Source organism: Bos mutus, chromosome 10, assembly GCF_027580195.1.
Source record: "Bos mutus isolate GX-2022 chromosome 10, NWIPB_WYAK_1.1, whole genome shotgun sequence".
In the NCBI taxonomy this organism is placed as follows: Eukaryota; Metazoa; Chordata; class Mammalia; order Artiodactyla; family Bovidae; genus Bos; species Bos mutus.
In genome coordinates, this window is record NC_091626.1 from 50,586,419 (window position 1) to 50,609,731 (window position 23,313).

The window sequence follows — 23,313 nt, forward strand, 5'->3', positions numbered from 1 at the left end:
ATATTCGCCTATTCTAAATATTTAATATAAATTAAATCATAGAATATGTGGCCTTTTGTGTCTGGCTTCTTTCATTTGGAATAACGCTTTCCAGGTTTATCTGTGCTGCAGCAGGTATCAGTACTTCATTGTTTTTTTGGCTGTGGGATCTTAGTTTCCTCCAATCAGTGAAAGCACTGAGTCCTGACTACTGGCTGCTGTTGCTGCTGCTAAGTCGCTTCAGTCGTGTCCGACTCTGTGCGACCCCATGGACGGCAGCCCACCAGGCTCCCCCGTCCCTGGGGTTCTCCAGGCAAGAACACTGGAGTGGGTTGCCATTTCCTTCTCCAATGCATGAAAGTGAAAAGTGAAAGTGAAGTCGTTCAGTCGTGTCCGACTCTTTGCGACCCCATGGACTGCAGCCCTCCAGGCTCCTCCATCCATGGGATTTTCCAGGCAAAAGTACTGGAGTGGGGTGCCATTGCCTTCTCCACATGACCACTGGACCACCAGGGAATTCCCAGTACTTCACTCCTTTTTTTTTGACTGAATACTATACTATCCTATTGTATGGGTATACCACATTTATCTTGATCTAATTTTTCCTTGATAAAGCCATGCCCATCGTAGAGAGTTTAAAAATTTTCACACGCAGGTGTGAAAATGTGCTCTCTTGATGTCAGAAGCTGAAGGCAGAGAGGCTTCAGAGATTTGGGTCCTGGCTTTGCCTCTCCTTCCTGATAAAGGGGGTGGCCCTGCCTATGCTGAATTTGGCTCAAGAACCAGAAGAGTCTTGGACACCTATAAATATTTCCTATAAAGGGCAGAGAGTATTCAGGTTCTCCCTGAACTCCAAGGGCTTTGACACAGAAAGGATTCAGGCTTCTCTGATCCAGCAATTCCCACCTCGCAATCAGTCCCTGCAGGCATGGATGGGCCCTCTGGGGACTCTCAGAGCCCAGGGAAGTTGTGCTGTTTCTACTCATGGCTACCTCTCCCTACTACAGTCATGTTCCTGGCTAAACACATTAGGAGCTTTATCTGGCCTCACATGTGGGATTGTGGGCGCAGTTTCTTCCCTCCTATTTGAGCCTATTTTACAATACATCTAATAATTAAAAAGTCACCCATCAATCCAGAACCTGAGGAAATCACTGTTTATGTTTTATTTCATTTTTTTCCTCCTAATATGGCATATATCCATTTTATAAAATTGGGTCATACTGCTTGTAAAGTTTTAAATTCTGTTTCTTATTATACTGTAGATATTTCCCCCATCATTGATAATATACCAAACTGTCATCTGATATACAATAATTTAATCTACCCACTACAGCTGGGCATCCTTTCTTTTTTTGCTGTGTCTAATAATACTATGCTGACCATTCTAGATGAAAATCCTTGTTCACATATTTAATTATCTACTTAGGACAGAATCTCAGAAGTTGCATCACTGAGTCAAAGGGAATGCACTTTCAGAGGTTCCTGACATTTGCCTCCAAACTGCCCCTAAGAAAGTTGACACCAATTTCTATCCCCTGAAATCATGTGTAGCTGGGTGCACTTCAGGGTGTTCTCACCAGCACCATAAGATCTCCATTATTTGAGAATCAAAAAAATACCTAGCTTTAATTTGGTATTTCTTTGATAAATAGAAGATCGCTTAAACTTTTCTTTCCAACTTTAAATAAATGATTTTCTTTGACTCAGAGGCTCATGCAGTGGGCTGAACAGTGTCTCCTTGAAATTCACATCCATTTAGATGGACATGTACACACTGCTTTATTTAAAATGGATAACCAAAAGACCTACTTTATAGCCCAGGGAACTCTGCTCAATGTTGTGTGGCAGCTTACATGGGAGGGGGATTTGGGGGAGAATGAATATACGTACATATGTGGCTGAGCCCCTTCAGTGTTCACCTGAAACTATCACAAAATTGTTAACTGGCTATACTCCAATATAAAATAGAAAGTTAAAAACCCTTCATATCCACTTAGAACCACAGAATGTGACCTTACTAGAAATAAGGTCTCTGCAGTTGCAATTAAACCAAGGATCAATGTGAGGTCACACTGGATCAGGATGGGTCCTAAATTCAATAAGACTATCCTTATGGTGTGACTTGAGAAACCTATTCTCTGAGAAAGGCGTACCCCTCTCAAAAAAGATGGTCATCACCCAAGTGATGATCTGGATCATCTGACTGCTGCTGCTACTGCTAAGTCACTTCAGTCGTGTCCGACTCTGTGCGACCCCATAGGCGGCAGCCCACCAGGCTCCCCCGTCCCTGGGATTCTCCAGGCAAGAACACTGGAGTGGGTTGCCATTTCCTTCTCCAATGAATGAAAATGAAAAGTGAAAGTGAAGCCGCTCAGTCATGTCCAACCCTCAGCAACCCCATGGACTGCAGCCCTCCAGGCTCCTCTGTCCATGGGATTTTCCAGGGATCATCTGACTAGAATGTATTATTTCCTATTAAATGTTAAACTCTCTGCATTCCTCTTTTTATATATATAACTACCCTTTTAAGTTAAGTTCTGACACTGCAAAATATGATTTTACCCTATCATGTTTTTCTTGTGAGATAGGAAATGGGGGGGCCTGATGAGGAGGAGCAGAGCCAGTGGGCATGTGCGGCCTGACCACTGGCTGGGTGAGCCCTTACCTGGTCATGGTCTTGGAGGCTGCCAGGCCAGGAAGGCGCCTGAGAGCATCCACCTCCCAGGAAACTACTCCATCTGCTACTCTGGCGCTTCTCATCCTTGTGGGTTTCACACACCAATACAATTTCAGAAGCATTTCTGGGAGCTAACAGAGTTGCCAAATGCCATTTTGACAGGGGCATTTATAACTGGATGAATACTTTCATAGTTTAAAAAGTTAGCCACCTATTATTTTGATCATTTCATAGAAGAACACTTTGACTCTGAAAATTATGGGAAGAGCATTTCCCCAGAAGCAAGCGGGGGTCTTGGATGGAGTAAGCTTTGTTCAGAGAAGGTCACACATCAGCCTGGCATCCTCAACATGCTCCAGGCAAGGCTGTTGTCATCTCAGACAAGCACTGCCCATGGGACAATGCTCAGGACCTTCCACTGGTCCTCTCTCAGCCTGCGTAAATCCCCTGGCTCCCCTGCAATGGCCGTAACCACAGAGGCCACCTGTCTTTTGAGAAAAAGAAACAGATTGCTCCAGTGAGAGGTGGATGCTACTCATCAGATGCTTGGGGTGGCCTGTCCCCCCTTTCAGTGATACCTGCACACAGGCAGTCATTTATCAACGGGTTAGAAAACTTCTCACCCTCTTCTCCATAGTGAGACGAGATGCTTCCTGCTGGAAACTACTCTTGACTTCATTTTCAGTTTCAGATTGTTTCCTCAAGTGCTCACTGGCCTCCTGAATTTCTTGAATCTTATCCATCAGCTTCTCTTTCTCTTTGGTATGTATTTCATTTTGGGCTTCTATGGTCCTGAGGAAAGGATTAGGAAGTTTTGGTATAAATTTGATCATCATGAAAAATCAGTGGAAAAATAGTTTGGCCAACTTACGTGTAAAACAAATTGTACCTGAATAGGGGAGTGCTCACAGCGTGGGGGAAGAGACCAGGGTTAGTGGGGTATAGAAGTCCACAGCTGCTTCAGTCTCTTAACCTGATAAAAATTTCTCATCCTCACTCGCCCACACCCCTTGATGGCTCCCGTAAGACATCCATACCCACTCACACCCTTATGACCAAAAGCCCAGTCATTATCTCCTTTGTGAAAAGCCTGGGATCAGATACTCAAAAATCCAGGGATCAGAGAGAGAAGAAAAGGGACCCCATCCAGAGTCCCAAAATGATGCCCACCACTTTCCTACACCTGGCCCCTACCCTCCCAATGAAGAAATTCTCTCTGGGATGTAGAGTGTTTATTTATTTTTCTTGAAATTAAGTATCTTGAGGATTTTTAAATTGGAATGGAACCTGAATGACAAGTTTGACATCTATTCCTCTGATGATAAATAATAATATGAGAGTCGATTTTAATCTGATTAGGATAACAAAATGATTGTGAATAAAATTCACAGTGAAGAAGTCAGGGTAACTGACTTTTCTAAAGATTATAAAATTTTCCAAAATATTTTTACCATACAAAAGCACAATCTAATCTAAGCTATAAAAATATTATTTGATATGAGCAATGTTATGTGGTATGGAAAAACACTAGGATATAAAATGGTACCCTTTAATGAATGTAAAGCTCTAAAATTGCAATTCTAACTTGAGTTACACATAAATAATTTAATCTAGATTTTATTATGAAAGAATTGAATCAAAATAAAGCTTTAAAAATGTTTTACAGTTATGATCCAGTGATTCTATGAATGTTTGTCAACTTCTCCATGATGGAAAAGTCAGCAGGAAATGCATAATCTTTCTATATTTCTAAGAGAGAGGGAAGAACCCACACACTGTGTGTCTGTACATGAATATGACTAAGGGAATTCACCACTCTGATTGACTGGAAGAAGTTCAGTGATGAGTGGAAGTAAATTACACAGGTAAGGATCTTGGAACACAAGACACTGAGGAAATTGAGGGTTTGGGCAAATGCCTCACTCACCTTCGCACCTTCATGTATTTGTCAAAGCTCAATGTGCGTTTTAAATGAATTAAAACACCACTGATTATTCTTTTATCTGCTTCTCCAGAGAAATGGTTAAAATTTCTATTAAAATAATTTTTGATCATCATCAAAAAAATTTTACACAAAGTATCTCAACAAGCTCGTCACAAAACATTTTTCTCACAAGGTTCCACCAGGGGCTCTGTTGGTCAGGATGTAATTTGGGGGAGCAGTTATCAAATGAAGATTCTCTATCAAAATGGATTTTAAGCCTCACCCTAAGTGGCCTGCTGAGAGAAACACTGTCCTCTCTCATACGATATTATTTTATCAGTTTTTTGAAGACATAATTTATGCATATGGCATAATGTTCTAAGGGCATAAACGGGTACACAGTGAAAAGCAAGTCTCTTCCATCTTCCGGGCACCAGTCACCCAGTTACCCTTCCTGCAGGCAACCAATGTTTTGTTGGTTTCATTTCTTGTACATTATCCCAGAGGAGGGTGTGTGTGTACACAAGCATTTATTTTTACACCTGAAGAATATCTTGCTTTTGTGGCTTAATAACCTTCTTTGGTATCTCCCACAATTTCAGAAAAGCAAAGCATTGCATGAGTGTGGGCTTGAGGTACATGCAGGTTGACACTTACTTGCTCTGTGTTCCTTCTTCTTCTTGATTGTGATTCAACTGATTTGACAATTCTTCTAGTTTTCCTAAGACAAGAAGAGCTATCAGTCCTTTGGGGGGTCATACCACTGCATTCTGATTTGAGTTTGATCATATTTCATATTTTCAGTTATCAGGAGTCCTAAAATGCACCCAGCTAGAGATGAGGTTTTATTTGATCTGAACAATGTTTAAAAACTTCATAAGCCATTATTTAAAAATTGTGATATTTCACATAAAAACCTGGATTTCTATTTTTTCTTTAAAAATAGGAATATCAAGCAACACTGGAGCCCGAGATCTTAGTCGGCAAAAGTCAACAGGGCTTGCTTGGAGGCAGCTGCTGCCTTCAAATGCCTATGAATCTTACTGTACTGTCCACACATCCCACTTTCACATTTATGTCACCTAAGTCCTTGGAGAATCAGTTTGACAATGACCTTTTGGTCATTTCTTGGATACAGGAAACCATTTTCTTTTTCAAAAAAACTTTCTATTTTATATTGGAGTAAAGCCAATTAACAATGTTGTGACAGTTTCAAGTGGATAGCAAAGGGACTCAGCCATACATATACATGTATCCATTCTCCCCCAATCTCCCCTCCCATCCAGGCTGCCACGTAACATTGAGCAGAGTTCCATGTGCTGTACAGTAGGTCCCTGTTAGTTACCTATTTTAAATACAGCAGTGTGCACATGTCATCCTCAACTCCCTAACCACCTTTTCCCCCAACAGGAAACCATTTTCTAAAAGCAGGTTCATGAGGGTTCCAGTTACCTTTCATGGTTTCAGTTTGTTCATTCAGGCGGATTTCGAGATCTCGCTTCTGTTTTTCCAGTTCTGAAATTTGTTGTTTAAAGTCTGGGATCATCTTCAGAGAAGAATTGGAAATATTAGAATATGAAACACTTTGATATATGAACTTTAAAATCCCAGAGCTGCTCAGAAGCAAACTAAACTGCCTAGATCTTTAACCCCATGGAACATACGTCTAGAATAGTTATGTAAGACAGCTAGCCAAGGTATTAGACTGGATGAAATCATGTTTTTTACCTCAAGACCTATACTGTCACAAGAAATACCAGCATGCTCAGAGTGTGTGGTTCTCACCCAGCTCCACCCTCCACATCCCGGAGGGCTCCTGGAGGGGCACCATCTGGGAGGATTTATGGGAATTCTCTGCTGAGCTGAGGGAGGGAGATGGGAAGAATGACAACCAGTCTCTTTGGTTCAGAGACATGATCTCCTCATCAGAAATAGGAGATCATCTCAAAGGGGTCCTGCTGTGCCCTGTGAATTCCAGGCCACGCACTGCTTTCTTATCAGAGGTCTGGAACGATCCAATAAGTTTCATAATCCTCTGTCCTTGTCTAGCTGTATGCTTGTTTAAACGTCCACCATTTCTACTTGTAGTCAGGTGCAAGTGAAAGTCGCTTAGTCATGTCCAACTCTTTGCGACCTCATGCACTATACAGTCCATGGAATTCTCCAGGCCAGAATACTGGAGTGGGTAGCCTTTCCCTTCTCCAGGGGATCTTCCCAACCCAGAGATCGAACCCAGGTCTCCCACATTGCAGGCATATTCTTTACCAGCTGAGCACAGTCAGGTAAGGAGAGTTTTTTTTCAACTGTACATGTTTATGAAAACACCTGTGCCTCTGAAGTTAAGATGAAAAATACTTGTTTGATTGTGCAATCAGATCTTACTGTAAACTCCTCATTAAAGTTTCAGCCAAGTAGTAAATAAAAATGTGCAGGTCCTTAACTACTGTTTCACACATCTGCTGTGCCCAGGGTCATTTCTCCTCACCTGCTGACACATCCTTGAGATTTCCTAATACTCCCAGGTTAGGCAGAGGAGGAAAAGCCAGTAAAGAAGTTGAGAAGGAGCAACCAGTGAGGTGGGATAAGAAACCCAGGAGAGCATGGTGTCCTGGAAGCCAAGAGAACAATAAAGAGGAAGAGGGAGTGATTAAAAACATTACCAAATGCTGCAGAGAGATTAAGACCAGGGTGAAAAGGAATCTTTGTGTTCAGTTCTGTGCAGGCAGATTCAGTTAGAGGGAGGAACACACCGCAGCATGGGGTGGCCACAAACAGGAGATGAGTGGAGCTATCACAGCCAGATGGCATGGAGAAGTATGGCCAAGTCCCCCAGAGAAATGGGGTGGTGGCTGCAGGGGGTATGGGGTTAAGAAAGGCATGTTTTTGATAATTAGATTCCTAAGGCATTCCTTCATACCAGTAGATAAAAGTGAGAAGGAAGAATTAGACAAATGCAGTGGAGAAGAGCAGGCATCATGGAAGAAGGAAGTTGTTGAAACAGTGAGATGAAGAGCTAGAAGAGGGCAACTGACCTTCCGCATGCAAGCCCCTCTCAAGAGGTACCTTTTTATCTTTATGCTTTTTGTGACTTTCCAAGGGGTTGGGGCTAGATTTAACATATATAAATTTAAAAGCACACACAAATCACAGAACTCGGACTCATCCCACGGTACACACTTTCAAAACGCTTTCTAGGCTGGTGTAATTTTATAGTTTTATCTTCTGAACCAGTTCTTTCACTCCTGGAAAATGTAATTTGTTTTCCAGCTGAGACACTGAACTTTACTTCACTAAAGCATAACATCTCTAGAATAAAGGCTGAGATCATACCATGTTTTCCGATGTTAGCCTGGTAACTTCATGACGGATACTTTCATTGATGTCATTCTCTTCTCTAAATAATTTCTGCAGGTGGTTGATTTCCTGACTTAGATGCACCACTTTGAAGTTCAGAGCTTCAATCTCCTTTTCATAGCAGTCCTTCTGGGACTGGAAATGGTTCTCCAAAACGCTGTCAGAGGAATGATCAAGAAATTAACCACATGGTCTTTATCCTGATGACAACTCTCAGCAGTTATGAAAACCCACAATCAGCGCCAGGTGCTAAGCACATAAAGTTCACCTGTGTCCAAAAGGTTACAGGCTATGGAATTAGTAATGTATAATTACAAACTTCAGCTATGTGATGTTATGTGGTATTAACAGGTAGTGGATGATAAAAAAATTTTTAGACATTTTAAAAATTATGTTTCTATTCTAATAATTAAAAGTACGCTCTGTTTGATGCAACAATGATAAAGACACATGTCACTACACATTTTTCAAAACCCATAGTATGTACAACATCAAGAGTGTAAACTATTGACTCTGGGTGATAATGGTGTGTCAGTATAGGTTCATCGGCTCTAACAGATGTACCCTCTGGTGACACATGTTGATGGCTGTGTGTGTAGGGGTAGGAGGTATATGAAGAATCTCTGTACTTTCTGTGAACCTAAAAGTGCTCTAAAAATAGTTTATTAATTTTAAGAAAGCAAACATATTAAATTTAAACACATCTATATATCTAGGAAAGTGAAAGTGAGAGTTGGTCCATAAAGAAGGCTGGTGGGGAAGTCACTAAGTTGCGTTGTACTCTACCGACCCCATGGACTGTAGCCTGCCAGGCTTCTCTGACCATGGGCTTCTCCAGGCAAGAATACTGGAGTGGGTGGCCCTTTCCTTCTCCAGGGGATCTTTCCAACCCAGGAATTGAACCTGGGTCTCCTGCACTGCTGAAGGCTGAATGCTGAAGAATTGATGCTTTTGAATTGTGGTGCTGAGAAGACTCTTGAGAGTCCCTTGGACTGCAAGGAGATCAAACCAGTCAATCCTAAAGGAAATCAACCCTGGATATTCATTGGAAGGACGGATGTTGAGCTGAGGCTCCAATACTTTGGCCACCTGATGCGAAGAGCCAACACGTTGGAAAAGACACTGATGCTGGAAAAGATTGAGGGCAGGAGGATAAGAGGGTAACATAGGTTGAAATGGTTGGATGGCATCACTGACTCAATGGACATGAGTTTGAGCGAACTCCGGGAGACAGTGAAGGACAGGAAAGCCTGGCATGCTGCAGTCCACAGGGTCACAAAGAGTCAGACATGGCTTGTGACTAAACAATAACAACAATATATCTATAGCAACACTGGCTAACTTGTTTGCTATCAGTTTTCATTTAATAGGTTATGTGTTTTACTACTTGGCCAGTTATCCCACAAAGAGATTGTTCTTCATTATTAAACTAACTGCTCAATCCTTGAAGAAATCATCCCAGGAATTATGAGACCATTCTGTAAGGAATTTACTTTGTCAATCAAATCTATTAAAGGTAAATTTTTGACTTTGCAATAGTATTTTGTCTCTGAAAAACCATGAAAAATCCTGAGGGAAATTTCTCACCGTGTTGCTTTCTTTAGTCCTTCATAAGCAAACCAAAGTTCTCCATCCTCATTTAAATGTTCCAAATCTTCCAGAGAGAGCCTGAAACATGAAGAGGGTGAGAGAATCATTTCTCTCATGTATTATGTGTTTCTAAATACTTGTTCACGCAAAAATGATTACCTGTTTCTTACATCTTCAATGTCATAGCTCTCAAGAAGTTGTCTGGTGATCTCCGACATCTTTTCTGAGGGGAAAAGGCAGAACTGGAATAAATTACATTTTTGCATAATTTCTATTTTCCCATTTCCTTTTTTAGGGCCCGGTCCTCTAGCCCTACAGACTCTCTAGCTAACCATCTCATCAGCTAACTTACCAGCTATCCAACCAACCAATCATGAAGCCAACCAACTATTCAACCTTCCATATACCCAACCAACCAGCCTCAGATCAAAGGACACACTGCCCGAGTGGAGACACCTATGATGCCTTCAGCCTGCCTGCCATGGACTCAGTGACTCATATTTTCATTACCTCTCATTTCCCTTTTCTGGGACTGCACATGCTTTTCCACGTCTATCTTCTGTGTCTGAAGTAACTCTATCTCCTTTTCAAACTCAGAGATCGTCTGAATCCCAGCAATGACAGAACCATGTGAAGAAAAAACAGCTGTCACAATTTACAGCAGACAAAGGGAGCACTAGTACTGTGTGTTTATCTACGCAAGTTGTCCTCACCAGTTTCTCACTTAAAATCTTGTTAAGCCCTCACTGCTCATAAAGTTTGGCCATAAAGTATTGTTTAACTATCTAAGCTACTCTTATTCTCACATGTACTTGGTTGTATCAACCGAGTTAGCCCCCCTACTATATAAAGGGAAAAAGTCAGTCCTTACTACCTGGGGTGGGGATGGGGAGGTGAGGGAGCTGAGAGAAGTCCAGGCACAAGGGCCAAGTTCTCTCTCACTCTATGATGGAATCTTGCACGCAAAGAAGTGGGCAAAGTCATCACCTATTTAGGGTTTGGGCTGCAGCTAGTCTTAGATGGGACTGAGTGGCAGGGCCAGGGTGCGCCCTGGGTCTGTGGGAGTTGGCAGGGAGGGCATGACCCGAGTCCAGGAGGGGGGCGAGGCTGCTTGTGGGGAGAAGGCTGCGTTCTGCCTGTATTCACCTGTGAGCTCAGGTTTGTACTTGTGTAGATGTGGGAGCTGTACAGAGATGAATAACCCCTCCTGGATATTCTTTTCTGTTTTTGTGAGTTGTCATATCAGTGTGTATTAAAACAAAAAAAAAACTTTATCAATACTGGTGAATTTTTGTGTGGCCATTTAAAAAAATTTTTTTTATTTTGCATTATCTAGTCATTGAACTCAGTCATGTCCAACTGGCTCTCACAACATCTTTAAAAAGTGATTGCTATTTATTTGTATCATTAAACACAAAAGCTTTTAAATTACTTTTCCTTAAAATGTACTTATGAACAGAGCTGAATATGCAGCTTGCCTTAAAAATGGGGAGGGATGTGCTTTAAAAATCAAGCATTTAACAGAAAACATAGTCAAAGTATTTTTAGTTTATATGACTCAATTTTCAGGTACAATTTTCAGAGATGAGCTGGAACTGATGTAAGGCCAGATGTTTATATATATGATCTCCCTAACTGATAGTAATTTTCAGAAGGCTTATCAATTGAGATTAGGTTTGGCTAATATAAAAATGAGATGTGCCCTTTTTTTGTTATTGATTAAAACACAGAGATAGAAAACCCAAGACTGAGAGAACAGTCCCAGGCAATTTCCGGCTCAATTACTCCACCATGCCTTTCAGCAGCTCCTGTTCTTATGGTTCAAAATATCTGCTGGAACCCCAGTCTCCCACCCACATCCCAGGTGGCAGATAGAGAAATGGAAGTGGAAGAGAAAAGGGTATACACCTTATCTGTGAAAGTAAGCACCTCACAGAAGCATCACTGAGCAATGGAACCCTTCCATTTATGTTACCCATTCATGGCGTTGTAACTCATGACAAAGGAGGGTGGGGATTGAAACAGGAAAGCCATGTGTCTAGATCGCTACTATTGTTTTTAATTAAAAAACAAGGAGAAAATATATGTGTAGACTATAACCTGCAGCTTCTGTTACTGAAGTGTGGTGTAACAGTGTTTGGGACAGATAAAATTTTGCCTGTGAAATTAAAAAAAAAAACAAAACATCAAAACTGGTGAATTTTTGTGTGGCCATTAAAATTTTTTTTTTTATTTTACATTGTCTAGTCATTAAGCTCAGTCATGTCCAACTCTTTGTGACACTATGGACTGTAGCCCACCACACTCCTCTGTCCATGAAATTCTCCAGGCAAGAATACTGGAGTGGGTTATCATGCCCTTCGCCAGGCGATCTTCCCAACCCAGGGACTGAACCTGTGTCTCCTGCGTTGCAGACAGATTCTTTACCATCTGAGCCACCAGGCAAGCCCATTTTGTATTGGGGTGTAGCCAATTAACTGTGGAAAATTCTGAAAGAGATGGGAATACCAGACCACCTGATCTGCCTCTTGAGAAATTTGTATGCAGGTCAGGAAGCAACAGTTAGAACTGGACATGGAACAACAGACTGGTTCCAAATAGGAAAAGGAGTACGTCAAGGCTCTATATTGTCACCCTGTTTATTTAACTTATATGCAGAGTACATCATGAGAAACGCTGGACTGGAAGAAACACAAGCTGGAATCAAGATTGTCGGGAGAAATATCAATAACCTCAGATATGCAGATGACACCACCCTTATGGCAGAAAGTGAACAGGAACTCAAAAGCCTCTTGATGAAGGTGAAAGTGGAGAATGAAAAAGTTGGCTTAAAGCTCAACATTCAGAAAACGAAGATCATGGCATCTGGTCCCATCACTTCATGGGAAATAGATGGGGAAACAGTAGAAACAGTGTCAGACTTTATTTTTCTGGGCTCCAAAATCACTACAGATGGTGACTGCAGCCATGAAATTAAAAGACGCTTACTCCTTGGAAGGAAAGTAATGACCAACCTAAATAGCATATTCAAAAGCAGAGACATTACTTTGCCAACAAAGGTTCGTCTAGTCAAGGCTATGGTTTTTCCTGTGGTCGTGTATGGATGTGAGAGTTGGACTGTGAAGAAGACTGAGTGCTGAAGAATTGCTGCTTTTGAACTGTGGTGTTGGAGAAGACTCTTGAGAGTCTCTTGGACTGCAAGGAGATCCAACCAGTCCATTCTGAAGGAGATCAGCCCTGGGATTTCTTTGGAAGGAATGATGCTAAAGCTGAAACTCCAGTACTTTGGTCACCTCGTGCGAAGAGTTGACTCATTGGAAAAGAGTCTGATGCTGGGAGGGACTGGGGGCAGGAGGAGAAGGGGATGACAGAGGATGAGATGGCTGGATGGCATCACTGACTCGATGGACGTGAGTCTGAGTGAACTCCGGGAGTTGGTGATGGACAGGGAGGCCTGGCGTGCTGCGATTCATGGGGTTGCAGAGAGTCGGACACGACTGAGTGACTGATCTGATCTGATAGCCAATTAACAATGTTGTGATAGTTTCAGGTGAACAGCAAAGGGACTCAGCCATACGCACACTTGTATCCATGCTCCCCCAAACTCCCCTCGCATCTCTGGATATTTTCTAAGTTAGCCTAAGTGTTTAAAGGTTATACAGCTTTTGTTTCCACAGTGGGTAAAATAGGAGATCAAGTTGGCATGTTTTGATCATTTTACATATATGACCTCACCCCTGTAACATGCCTATGAAGTGAGTAGAATGACTAGAAAACTGAAGATGCAAAAGTGTAACATGCATTGTTTAGGGTCACAGGGCGAGCTATCAGGACCTAGGACTATCCATCCTCAAGCTCCACTCTCTGTATTGTTAAAGTAAATGTTCCAAGTCTTATCTGTATTTACCTATTGCTATTTAGTTGCTCGGTCGTGTCCAACTCTTTGCAACCCATAGACTGTAGCCTACCAGGCTCCTCTGTCCACGGGATTTTCCAGGCAAGAATACTAGAGTGGCTTGCTTCTCAAAGGGATCTTCCAGACCCAGTGATTGAACCTGCATCTCTTGCACTGGCAGGCAGATTCTTTACCACTGAACCACCAGGGAAGCCCTTATTTAGGTATAGGTATTTACCTATAGGCTTATTATAACATGTATAAATGATGATAATGGGTTTATTTTCTTTGAAAATCAGACTAATCTCCTTAATATACCACACTGAAGAGTTTAGATCATAGTTTTAGCTACCAGAGAGGAAGTGAGTGGTTTCCTCTCACTCACTTCACCCCAAGGGCAGCCACATAATCTCATGAAATACAAACTGCAGCCAGATGATGTGACTCCCGGATTGACATCAGTCTTACGTGGCTGCTAAGGATGAAGGGCTCACAGGTATATGTGGTCCTTCTGGATTCCACAGTCCAATCTACTATTTTAAACAGTAGGAAATCAGAACCCAGAGTCTGAACATGGGCAGTTCTGCTAAGAAATTCAGGTATGAGTCCACGACATATCTTCTAAACTATGCATGGCTATTCCATGATGATTACAGAGGATATTTGTGTAATTGTAACAACTATTCTACTAACATGTGTTTCACGTATCTAGTGGAAGCTTAAAAATTTTCCAATCTCACTAAAATGGTTTGCATTGAAGAATGGAGGGAGAAACAAGCTTGGATGCTTTTAGCTGATCCTGTGGGCTGCCGTCTGTGGGGTTGCACAGAGTCGGACACGACTGACGCGACTTAGCAGCAGAGCCGAGGGGACGTGAAGCCGCTCTCTCTTGTGCAGACAAATCAGCCAAGAGCTCGTGGATGATCGAGGAGTCTTACCTTTGCCTGCTTGCTCAGCCGGGCCACTTCTCCTTTCAGGCCATCAGAGGTGACCTGCTCTTCTTCCAGCTGATGCTGTAGTTGCATCTTCTCATCCTTGAGAGCTTTAATTTCTTCTTTCAAGGACCGGATCTGCTTCTCATAGTCTTGTGTTTTCAGTTCAAAACTTTTTTCAAGAAGTCTAAGCATCAAAAGAAAAATTTGAACCATTTCTAAGGTCTTTACCCTTAATTAGAACTACACATCATTTTGGAAATAAGAGGAGACTCAGAAAGGAAGAGCCAAGTGAAGACCTATTGTGAGGACGGTGGCCTTATTTTTAGAAGACTGTTTTTATGTCCCCTTAGGTTAAGGCAGCTTCTTACCTCTTCAGAATCAGAGAAGTGTGGCTCTACAGTGATCACACACAGGGAACACAGGAGAGGGAGGCTGAACTTAAAGACTCAATGGTTGTTGGGGTACTATAGCCCCCAAGCCACCCTGGTTCCACATAGTCCCCTAAAGGGACCGCTTCACTCAGCAAAGACCTTGGCACATTCTGCCAAGTCCTGTCTCCTGCCTAGAATCAAGGATCCTGGAACAGCCTGGCTTAGTCCTAAACAAGTTAATATGGCCATTTAATAAGGAAAAGGGTCCAGCTTGTCAAACATTTTAGAATAAACTGCAGCAAATACAGGTACCCCAAAGGCCACAGAAAGCCAATACCTTGTAAGAAGATTGCACAATTAAATACAGGGTAAGTGCCCAAGAAAATAACCCCAGACAGATACAGAACCTAGACCAGCCCCACACAGCCCACAGGGGCCCAGTCAGAATTGAAGCTGTCCAAGGAACTCTGTGAGTTTATTAAATCATTTTCCCACCTGCTGGGCTGTCAACTCAGTCCATTTTATGACTTGCTTTTATAGTACAATGGGGAAAATCCTGAGGAAGAGAGTCATATTCCCAATAGGATTTTGTTTCTTTTCTTCTTATAAATATTAACAAACATTTAAACTTTGTTTTCAGATTTAAAAAAAACAAACAAAACAAAAACTACAGTGTTTCTAAGAGTCCAGGAAAATACATTTGAAGAAGCAAATTGCAACCAGAAATCTTATGTAAAGAGAATCTTAAGACTTGTAGTCTAAGACTTGGAAGCTGACCAGGAGTGTGCCCACTGACTGTGGGACCCTTGAGCTTCCAGAGGGTTGTGATGGGACAAGTCTTTCCCAGTCAGCTGACCAGGGACCAGACTGAGCTGTGGGTGAGTGCTGAAGAGGACTGTAAAGAGCTCAGGCTGGCTCTCTAGCCCCTGCTTGAAATGATCGCTCTTAAGTGGCCTCAGATGACCAGGAGATGCCAAGAGCTGAGCTTCCTCTCTTCTAAAGTTAAGAATTCATGGAAAAACAGACTCAAGGTAAAAAGTTAACTAGTCCTATTTAAAAACTGATGTAAATATGATGCAGCAATTCCACTCCTAGGTATATATGCAAAGAAAAAGAAAACACTATTTTAAAAGAATGCATGCACCCCAGTGTTCATAGTAGCACTATTTACAATAGTCAAGATATGGAAGCCACCTAAGGGTCCATCACCAGATGAATGGATAAAGAAGATGTGGTACATATATACAATGGAATGCTACTCAGGCATAAAAAAGAAAAATTTCCATTTGCAACAATATGGATGAAACTGAGGGATCTTATGCATAGTGAAATAAGTCAGATAGAAAAAGACACTGTGTTTTATAGGTGGAACATTAAAAAAAAAAACACACACACAAATGAATATAGCAAGGCAAATAGACTCATAAAAAACAAACTAGTGGTTACCAGTAGGGAGAGGGAAGGTGGAGAAGCAAGAAAGGGGAAGGAGATTAAAAGGTACAGACTACTGTGTATGATATAAATAAGCTGCTAGGATATATTGCATAACACAGGGAATATAGCTAACATTTTATAATAACTACAAATGGAGCATAATGTATAAACATTTTGAACCACTATGTCGTACACCTGAAGCTAATATAGTATTATAAATCAACTACACATCAAAAGGACTTCCCTGGTGGCTCATACAGTAAAGAATCTGCCTGCAACGTAGAAGACCTGGGTTTGATCCCTGGGTTGGGAAGATCCCCTGGAGAAGGGAATGGCTATCCACTCCAGTATTCTTACCTAGAAAATTCCTTGAATAGAGGAGCCTGGCAGGCTACAGTCCAAAGCATTGCAAAGAGTCGGACAGGACTGAGCCACTTTCACATATGCACACACATACATCAAAAGAAAAAAAATAGATGTAGGATCATGAAACACTGTATGTATACATTAACTCAATCCCAATCTCCTGATTTATCCCTTTACCCCTTGGTAACTACAATTTGTTTTCTAAATCCGTGACTCTATTTCTGTTTCATAAATAAGGTCACTTGTATCATTCTTTTGGATTCCTCATGAAAGCACTATCACATGTTATATGTCTTTGTCTGACACCACTCAGTATGACAATCTTTAGGCCCATCCATGTCACTGCAAATGACATTATTTTGTTTTTGTTTGCGGCAGAGTAACAATATGCCATTGATTAATATATATGTCCATCTTCTTTGTCCACTCCTCTGTTGATCAATATTTAGTTTGCTTCCATGTTCTGGCTATTGTAAGCAGTGCTGCTATGAACATTGGGGTGCATATAATATTCTGAATTATGGTTTTCTCTAGATATATGCCCAGGAATGGGATTTCTGGATTATATGGTGGCTCTAATTTTAGTTAAGGAACCTCCATACTGTCTTCCATAACGGCTACACTAATTTTTATTCCCACCAACAGTGTAGAGGGTTCCCTTTTCTCCACACCCTCTCTAGCATTTATCATTTGTAAATTTTTGGATGATCGCCATTCTGAATGGTGTGAGGTGATACCTCATTGTAGTTTTGATTTTTATCTCTCTAATAATTAGTGATACTGAGCATCTTTTCATGTGCCTCTTGGTCATCTGTATGTCTTATTTGGAGAAATGTCTATTCAGATCTTCCATCCATTTTTTTGGATTGGGTTGCTTTTTTTACATTGAGCTACATGAGCTATTGGACCTGCCTTAACTTATGTGAGGTGAGTTACACGCCTTACTGTCTGGGACAAGAGTCAAGTTTACAGATACAGTGTGAGGGTAGGGGGCAAAGAAGGACGGTTTAAGAGGCAATAATTTTCACCCTTGGACTTGAAAGCTGAAAAACGTGGCAGTCTCTGAACTCTGAACTCTGGAGTCCATAACTCCAGAACCTGTGCAGTGTCTGAAATGTGCACCCTTGGGGACGTAGCTCTCACAAAGCTGTCTCTCACTTCCTAAAAATATCCGCGCTGTGCTCTCCTGTGTCTGTGATCTGCAACCTGCAAGCTGAGAAGCAAATTAGAAAACAGCAGACAGAGAAGGAAGCAGTGGCTTTAAAGCAAACGAGATTTCATACACTCTTTGTTGTTCTTCTTTTCGCACATCATCAAAGAGCTGCTTGGTGAGGTTATCCATTTTTTCTGTGAAAAGAGAATGAATGCTCTTTGAAATAGGTGTGAAAAGCAATGCCTTGATTGTTTCATGCCACATTTAACAAAGTAAGAATGTAAGAACAATCGGGTGGTATTTATTATTAATGGGACTTAAGATGCGAGTGTAATTGTCATCTTTTATAAATTAGAATTCTGCAATTAGAATCTGAATTGGACAAGTACAGATGGACAAGCTAGGCTGCGGATGGCTGCTCCACACGCCAAAGGAAACTGACGCTGCTGGTCCCAAGGGTCTGCACGTGACAGCCCAGGGCTGACGCGGCTCAGTGCTAAGGAGGCGTCTTTGTTCAGGGCCAGGACTGGGTACCACTTACACTGGGTAACTTGGCCAGAGCTAAAATTTGAGTGCAAATCCTTGGCAAGCCACAAACGTTATTCCAGCTTTGCCCTGACAATGCACGAGGATGGCTATAAAATTTTTAAAAAATGAGATTCTGAACGATCCCTGTTACCACTACCCACAGTCATCACCCCCTCCCCATCTTCTGATATAACAGCTCCAGGCTTACGGCCCACCCATCTGTACTTTGCAAATGGCCCAGGAGATTCTGAGGCACAGACAGGGACTACTGTGCTCTGATAAAAGTTGGAAACAAGCCAGGTGAACCTGCAGGGTACAGTTGCCACAATTTAAATACAGTTATTTTCTGTGGAGTGAAAGTGTTCTCATTACACCAGAGGTGTCTGGTTCAGCCTGAAACTCGATTCCTGCCCAGTGCCTATTTCCTGAAGGACTAGGCCTGTGAACCGGTGAATGTGCATCGGGCCACCTCGGGCTTTACCTTTCAACTCTTCAGTCTTCTCTTGAAGCTTCAGCTGTATTTGTTCTTTCTGTATTTCCAATTCTGAATTATGCTTCTGAAGCTTTGCCAGTTTCTAGCAAAGGGAAGGGAAAAAATGGTTTTTTGAAAACCTTGCTTTGAGTTTCATCACCATTGCCTGCATATTTTTAAATTAGTTATTTTTCGGTCTCGGCGCCCATGCATAGGTAACAGCTGGCAGCAGCCCACTGCGAGATGCTGTGTTTAGCTCCACATGCAAGGGCTCCATGTGACTTCAAAAGACACTAGTTCCCAGCCTCATCCAACAAGGGCTGAAATCAAGGAGAAAGAACCAAATCCAAGGTCTTCCCAAAGTCAAGACAACTCCTCTGTCTTTTTATTGGCTAAAAATAGCCAGGATATTCATACATTAAATGTAGGAAATTTATGATATAAAGTGGATTCACACTTCGAGAGTCTTATGACTCAGGAAGGATGTATGATCACAGTAGTTCTCCAGCAAAGTCTCTGCTGGGCTGGCAGCTGGGGGCCCCTGGGTGCTGGTGACTGGTGACTGGCAGTGTGGGAGATGCTAGCCTCTGTGTTAGTGCAGCCAGGCACTTGGTCATAGGAAGGGCAGAGGGATGCCCTAGTACCCCAAGCTGTCACCACTCTGGGTGTTGTGGGACTTTAGAAGGTGCAGAATGGATGGTAATAAATAATGGGTTTGAAAATATCAGCTCACGCTTTTGCAGGGCTATGAGTCACTTGGCTGAACTATTTCATGTGACAATTTTATCGTCACAGTAATTCTGTCAGTCCCTTTTTGTTATTCCCATCTTCCATATGAGGAAACTAAAATTCAGAGAGGGTAAGTGACTTGTCCAAGTTTCCCAGACAGAGAAGATCTCAACCTGGGACATCTGGTTTTTACATCTACTGCTCTTTTTACTACGACACGGAGATGCAGACCTGCCCACGCTTTGCACTGCTGCCCTGGGGATGATGCTTCCAGGGTGCACGTCAGGTGGACAAGTGACAGGAGACCAAGGTCATGCTGGATGGGAGGGAGACGTTGCCTAGGGCCCTTTCTCAGGCCTTCCATCACTCCACACAAGTGGAAGGCAGTGAAAACCTTACAATGTGCTTCTTGAAGCACAGGTCTCCTCTTCCCCTTACCCCTTTCCCCTCCAGACTCTAGGCCTCAGATCTCCCTTCTCTAAAATGCAGGCTTTCTCTGGTAATGAAAGCCAACAGCAAAATCTGATTTCTGTGCAGAAGTCATCTCTGTGGGAAATGCTGCACCACGATCTCTTCCACAGAAAGACTCACAAGCTACGTGCACAGTCATTTCCAGCACAGACCTCTTCCACGGAAGCCCTGTATCTCATCCCCTTCTCCTCATAATTCTGCCTGTGGGTGGCTGCTCTGTCCAGTTCAGATTCCAGTTTCTGAATCTTCTCCACGTCACCGGCCCGAAGGGCAGCCAGGCTGGTCAGCTTCTCCACCAGCCCATGGTTCTCTTTGTTCTGGAGGAAAGAAACGTCAGATACTCAGGGGTTTATCCAAAATAAAGAAGCTGTTCCATTAGCTTCTTGCAACTTCTCATCTAAGTGGGAGGTTTTTTTTACACTGACCATGATTATCATCACAATGGCCCGTAAGCATCTTCACCCGGTGAGAATAAGGAGGCAGAGCTGGTCAGGCAAATGCTTTCCTGAGTTGGGGGATCTTTTGGTCCAAACCCTGGAGCTCCAGGACAACCCTAGTTCTGTGAGTTGAACTGGGTCTTCTTCATCTCCCCAAATCCACATGTTGAAGTCCTAGTCCCCAGTACCTCAGGATGTCACTGTATTTGGAGATTTGGTCTTAAAAGACGTAACTAAGGTAAAACGAGGTCACATGGGTGGACCCTGATTCAGTATGACTGGTGTCTTTATAAGAAGAGATTAGGACAGATGTGAGGGGAGGGGAGACGACGTGAAGACACATGGGGAAGAAGGCCATGTATAAGCCAAGGAAAGACACCTTGGAAGAGACCAAAGATGCCAACATCTTGATCCTAGACTTTCAGCTTCCTGCACCGTGAGAAAATAAATATCTGTTGTTTAAGCTGCCCTGCCTGTGCTGGCTTATCACGGCAGCCCTAGTACATGAATATCTGGAATGCAGCTCAGGCAGTGTGGGGTCTCCCACAGGCCCCGCTGCCAGTGGTCAGGGCTGTTTTTCAGGGCTGTTCCATACCAGCGACATAATGTGCAGGACTGCTGCACAACACAGGGAGGGGGAACTGTATCAAAACCTCAAGTTTTTGGTTTGCACATTCACCCACTCACCAAGGACTCCTATGATACAGCTTAGCACTACCTTTAAAGTTTATCAGAGGAGAATCTGATTATTACTTGAGACAGATGTAGGAGTGAGTTTTATAGATCTGGACACATTCCTGGACACAGCCTTCCCACACTGACTGAGGGTGTATGGAGTTTGGGTTTTTTTTTTTTTTCCTATCAATAGGAATGGAATGGGGAATCTTCCCAAACTAGGCAGGGCTGTAGTCAGACCACATTGACCTTTGGGGAAGTAAAAAATGGCAACTCCTCTGGGCCAATGCAGCTCTGAAGGAGCATGGCTTGGCATGAAGGTAGCATCTTTGTGCAAATTAGAAAAAGACACTCTTGCCTCAAGGCAGTACAACTCTACACCAAGACACATGGAAGTCACACTGGATTTCAGCTCCCTCTCCTTTCTTGGGCAGGTGCCCTTGTGCAGTGTGCAACCTACACACTCGTGTGTATCAGCCCTTTACAGTGTACTTCTGCTTCCTAGCTCAAGTAGTCCATATAAACTGCTTAAACCTCCTAACATGGGCATAAATCTTCAGTGTTGACAAAAAATTAATTAATCAATAGTCAATATAAGAAAGAAATAAAGTATTTTATTTGAGTCAACCTGAGGATTATAACCCAGGAGACAGTTTTTCAGAAAACTGGTGACTGTTCCACCTGTTAGAGGTCAAAACACAGGTATATAAGCTTTTGAGACAAAGGGCTATACATCAAAGTAAAATATTGATATTTTACACAGTCCAACAAGGCAAATAGCAAATCACTGTGACCTCTTAGAGGATTTGAGCAGACTCTTATCTCTTAAGGGGCTACCTTGCTAGTTGGGACCTGCCGGGAGCCGGCATATTGCATATTGAGTGCATATTGCATATTGAGTGCAGCACCTTCACAGCATAATCTTTCAGGATCTGGAATAGCTCAACTGGAAGTCTATCACTGCCGGGAGCCAGCACGAGGAGCTCCACCCATGACAAAGGTCATGAGGAAGGAGGCTTGGCATACGCAAAGGTGGGATCGAGCCTCAGGAATCCCCCTGGAAATTCTCAAGCATCTACCCCCAAAACCAGAGTCTGCCTACTTTCTGCTTTGTGCTCTCACCTACACCTCTGACTTTACAGAGGGGGCTGTCCCCCACTACCTCTCTCTGAAACAAGAGTTAACTTATAGCTCCAGTTAATAAAGTTTCTGGGTGTGATAGTGTTTCAACCTACAAACTCCTTTGGAAGTCCTCTAGCCTGCCTGAATAGGTTTTTCCGGCCACATGTGATCTCTCAGAGCCTCCCAACTGTGAGAGGCAGGAGATGTTCTAAACTGTCTAAACACAGATTCCTTTGAGTAGTTAAAAGATTGATTAGAAATTGTATTGGTGAAGGGTTTTTCACTTGGTGGGCTAATGTTTGCTGCTAAGTCTCCATATCCCTTACCTGCTGTGTCCCTGGCAGTGTATTGATTAATATAATTGGTGTAAGTAGTAGCTTTAATGTTTATAACCTGGGACCCTTGAGTTAATTCTTTTTCTTGTTATAGCCCACCACACCTTTGCTCTGTAGGAATGAAACTTTGTCTAATGCTTTTGGAGGGTGGCTCCTGACCAATCACCTTTAGAGAAAAATAAGTTTTCTGAAGAAAGGGTCTTAAAATGTTAACAGGCCTCCGGGCCAGAAGATGATGCAAATCACCTAAGCTTTTGCATATGATAAGTCTGCAGGAAGAAAGCCTGGCTTGCTGCATGACTCTACCCCTTCCCCCATTATCCTCTATGCATAATTTAAGGTATAAAAACTACTTTGGAAAATAAAGTGCGGGCCTTGTTCACCGAAACTTGGTCTCCCCATGTCGTTCTTTCTCTCACCTTCTGGCTGAATTATTCAGCCTCTTTTCTCCACTGAATTTCCTCACTGAGCTATCCTTATTTCAGCTTCTTCTCTTCACTGAATTTTCCTACTGAACTATCCTCATTCTATTACTCTTTATATCCTTAATTAACGTGTAATTAAGCAGTTGTTTCCTGATCCTCGCCGACGCCGTCCCCGCTTCGAATTCCCTGGATCCACCGGGGCTGGACCCCGGCAGGCACCTGAAGGAAATTGCTTTCCTTTGTGGGGTGGGGGCGGGGTGTTAAACAGACATTTCTGTGTCCTCTAAGGGGACCCAGCTGTCGTATAGCGCAGATGCACAACGTCCACTAACGGGGATAACATTGTGGCTCAAAGGGCAGAGAAAATTTTATGTTCAATTTTTCTTGTCTTGCCTTAAAATAACTTTATTTCATCAACAGCATAGTTAAGGAACTAGT

The 23,313-nt window shown here is 42.5% G+C and overlaps 1 protein-coding gene across 1 annotated transcript in view; it reads right to left on the minus strand.

Annotated features, from left to right (window-relative positions):
• Positions 1–23,313, minus strand: part of MYO5C (myosin VC) — a 117,776-nt gene that overhangs the window by 25,950 nt on the left and 68,513 nt on the right. Inside the window, exons 22-32 of the mRNA XM_070377906.1 lie at positions 20,034–20,198; positions 18,691–18,784; positions 17,812–17,875; positions 14,361–14,541; positions 10,038–10,131; positions 9,687–9,750; positions 9,525–9,605; positions 7,914–8,094; positions 6,036–6,129; positions 5,241–5,304; positions 3,283–3,451 (exon numbers count right to left, since the gene is read on the minus strand). Of these exons, the coding sequence (XP_070234007.1) occupies positions 3,283–3,451; positions 5,241–5,304; positions 6,036–6,129; positions 7,914–8,094; positions 9,525–9,605; positions 9,687–9,750; positions 10,038–10,131; positions 14,361–14,541; positions 17,812–17,875; positions 18,691–18,784; positions 20,034–20,198 (1,251 nt within the window). The remainder of the gene's footprint in view (positions 1–3,282; positions 3,452–5,240; positions 5,305–6,035; positions 6,130–7,913; positions 8,095–9,524; positions 9,606–9,686; positions 9,751–10,037; positions 10,132–14,360; positions 14,542–17,811; positions 17,876–18,690; positions 18,785–20,033; positions 20,199–23,313) is intronic.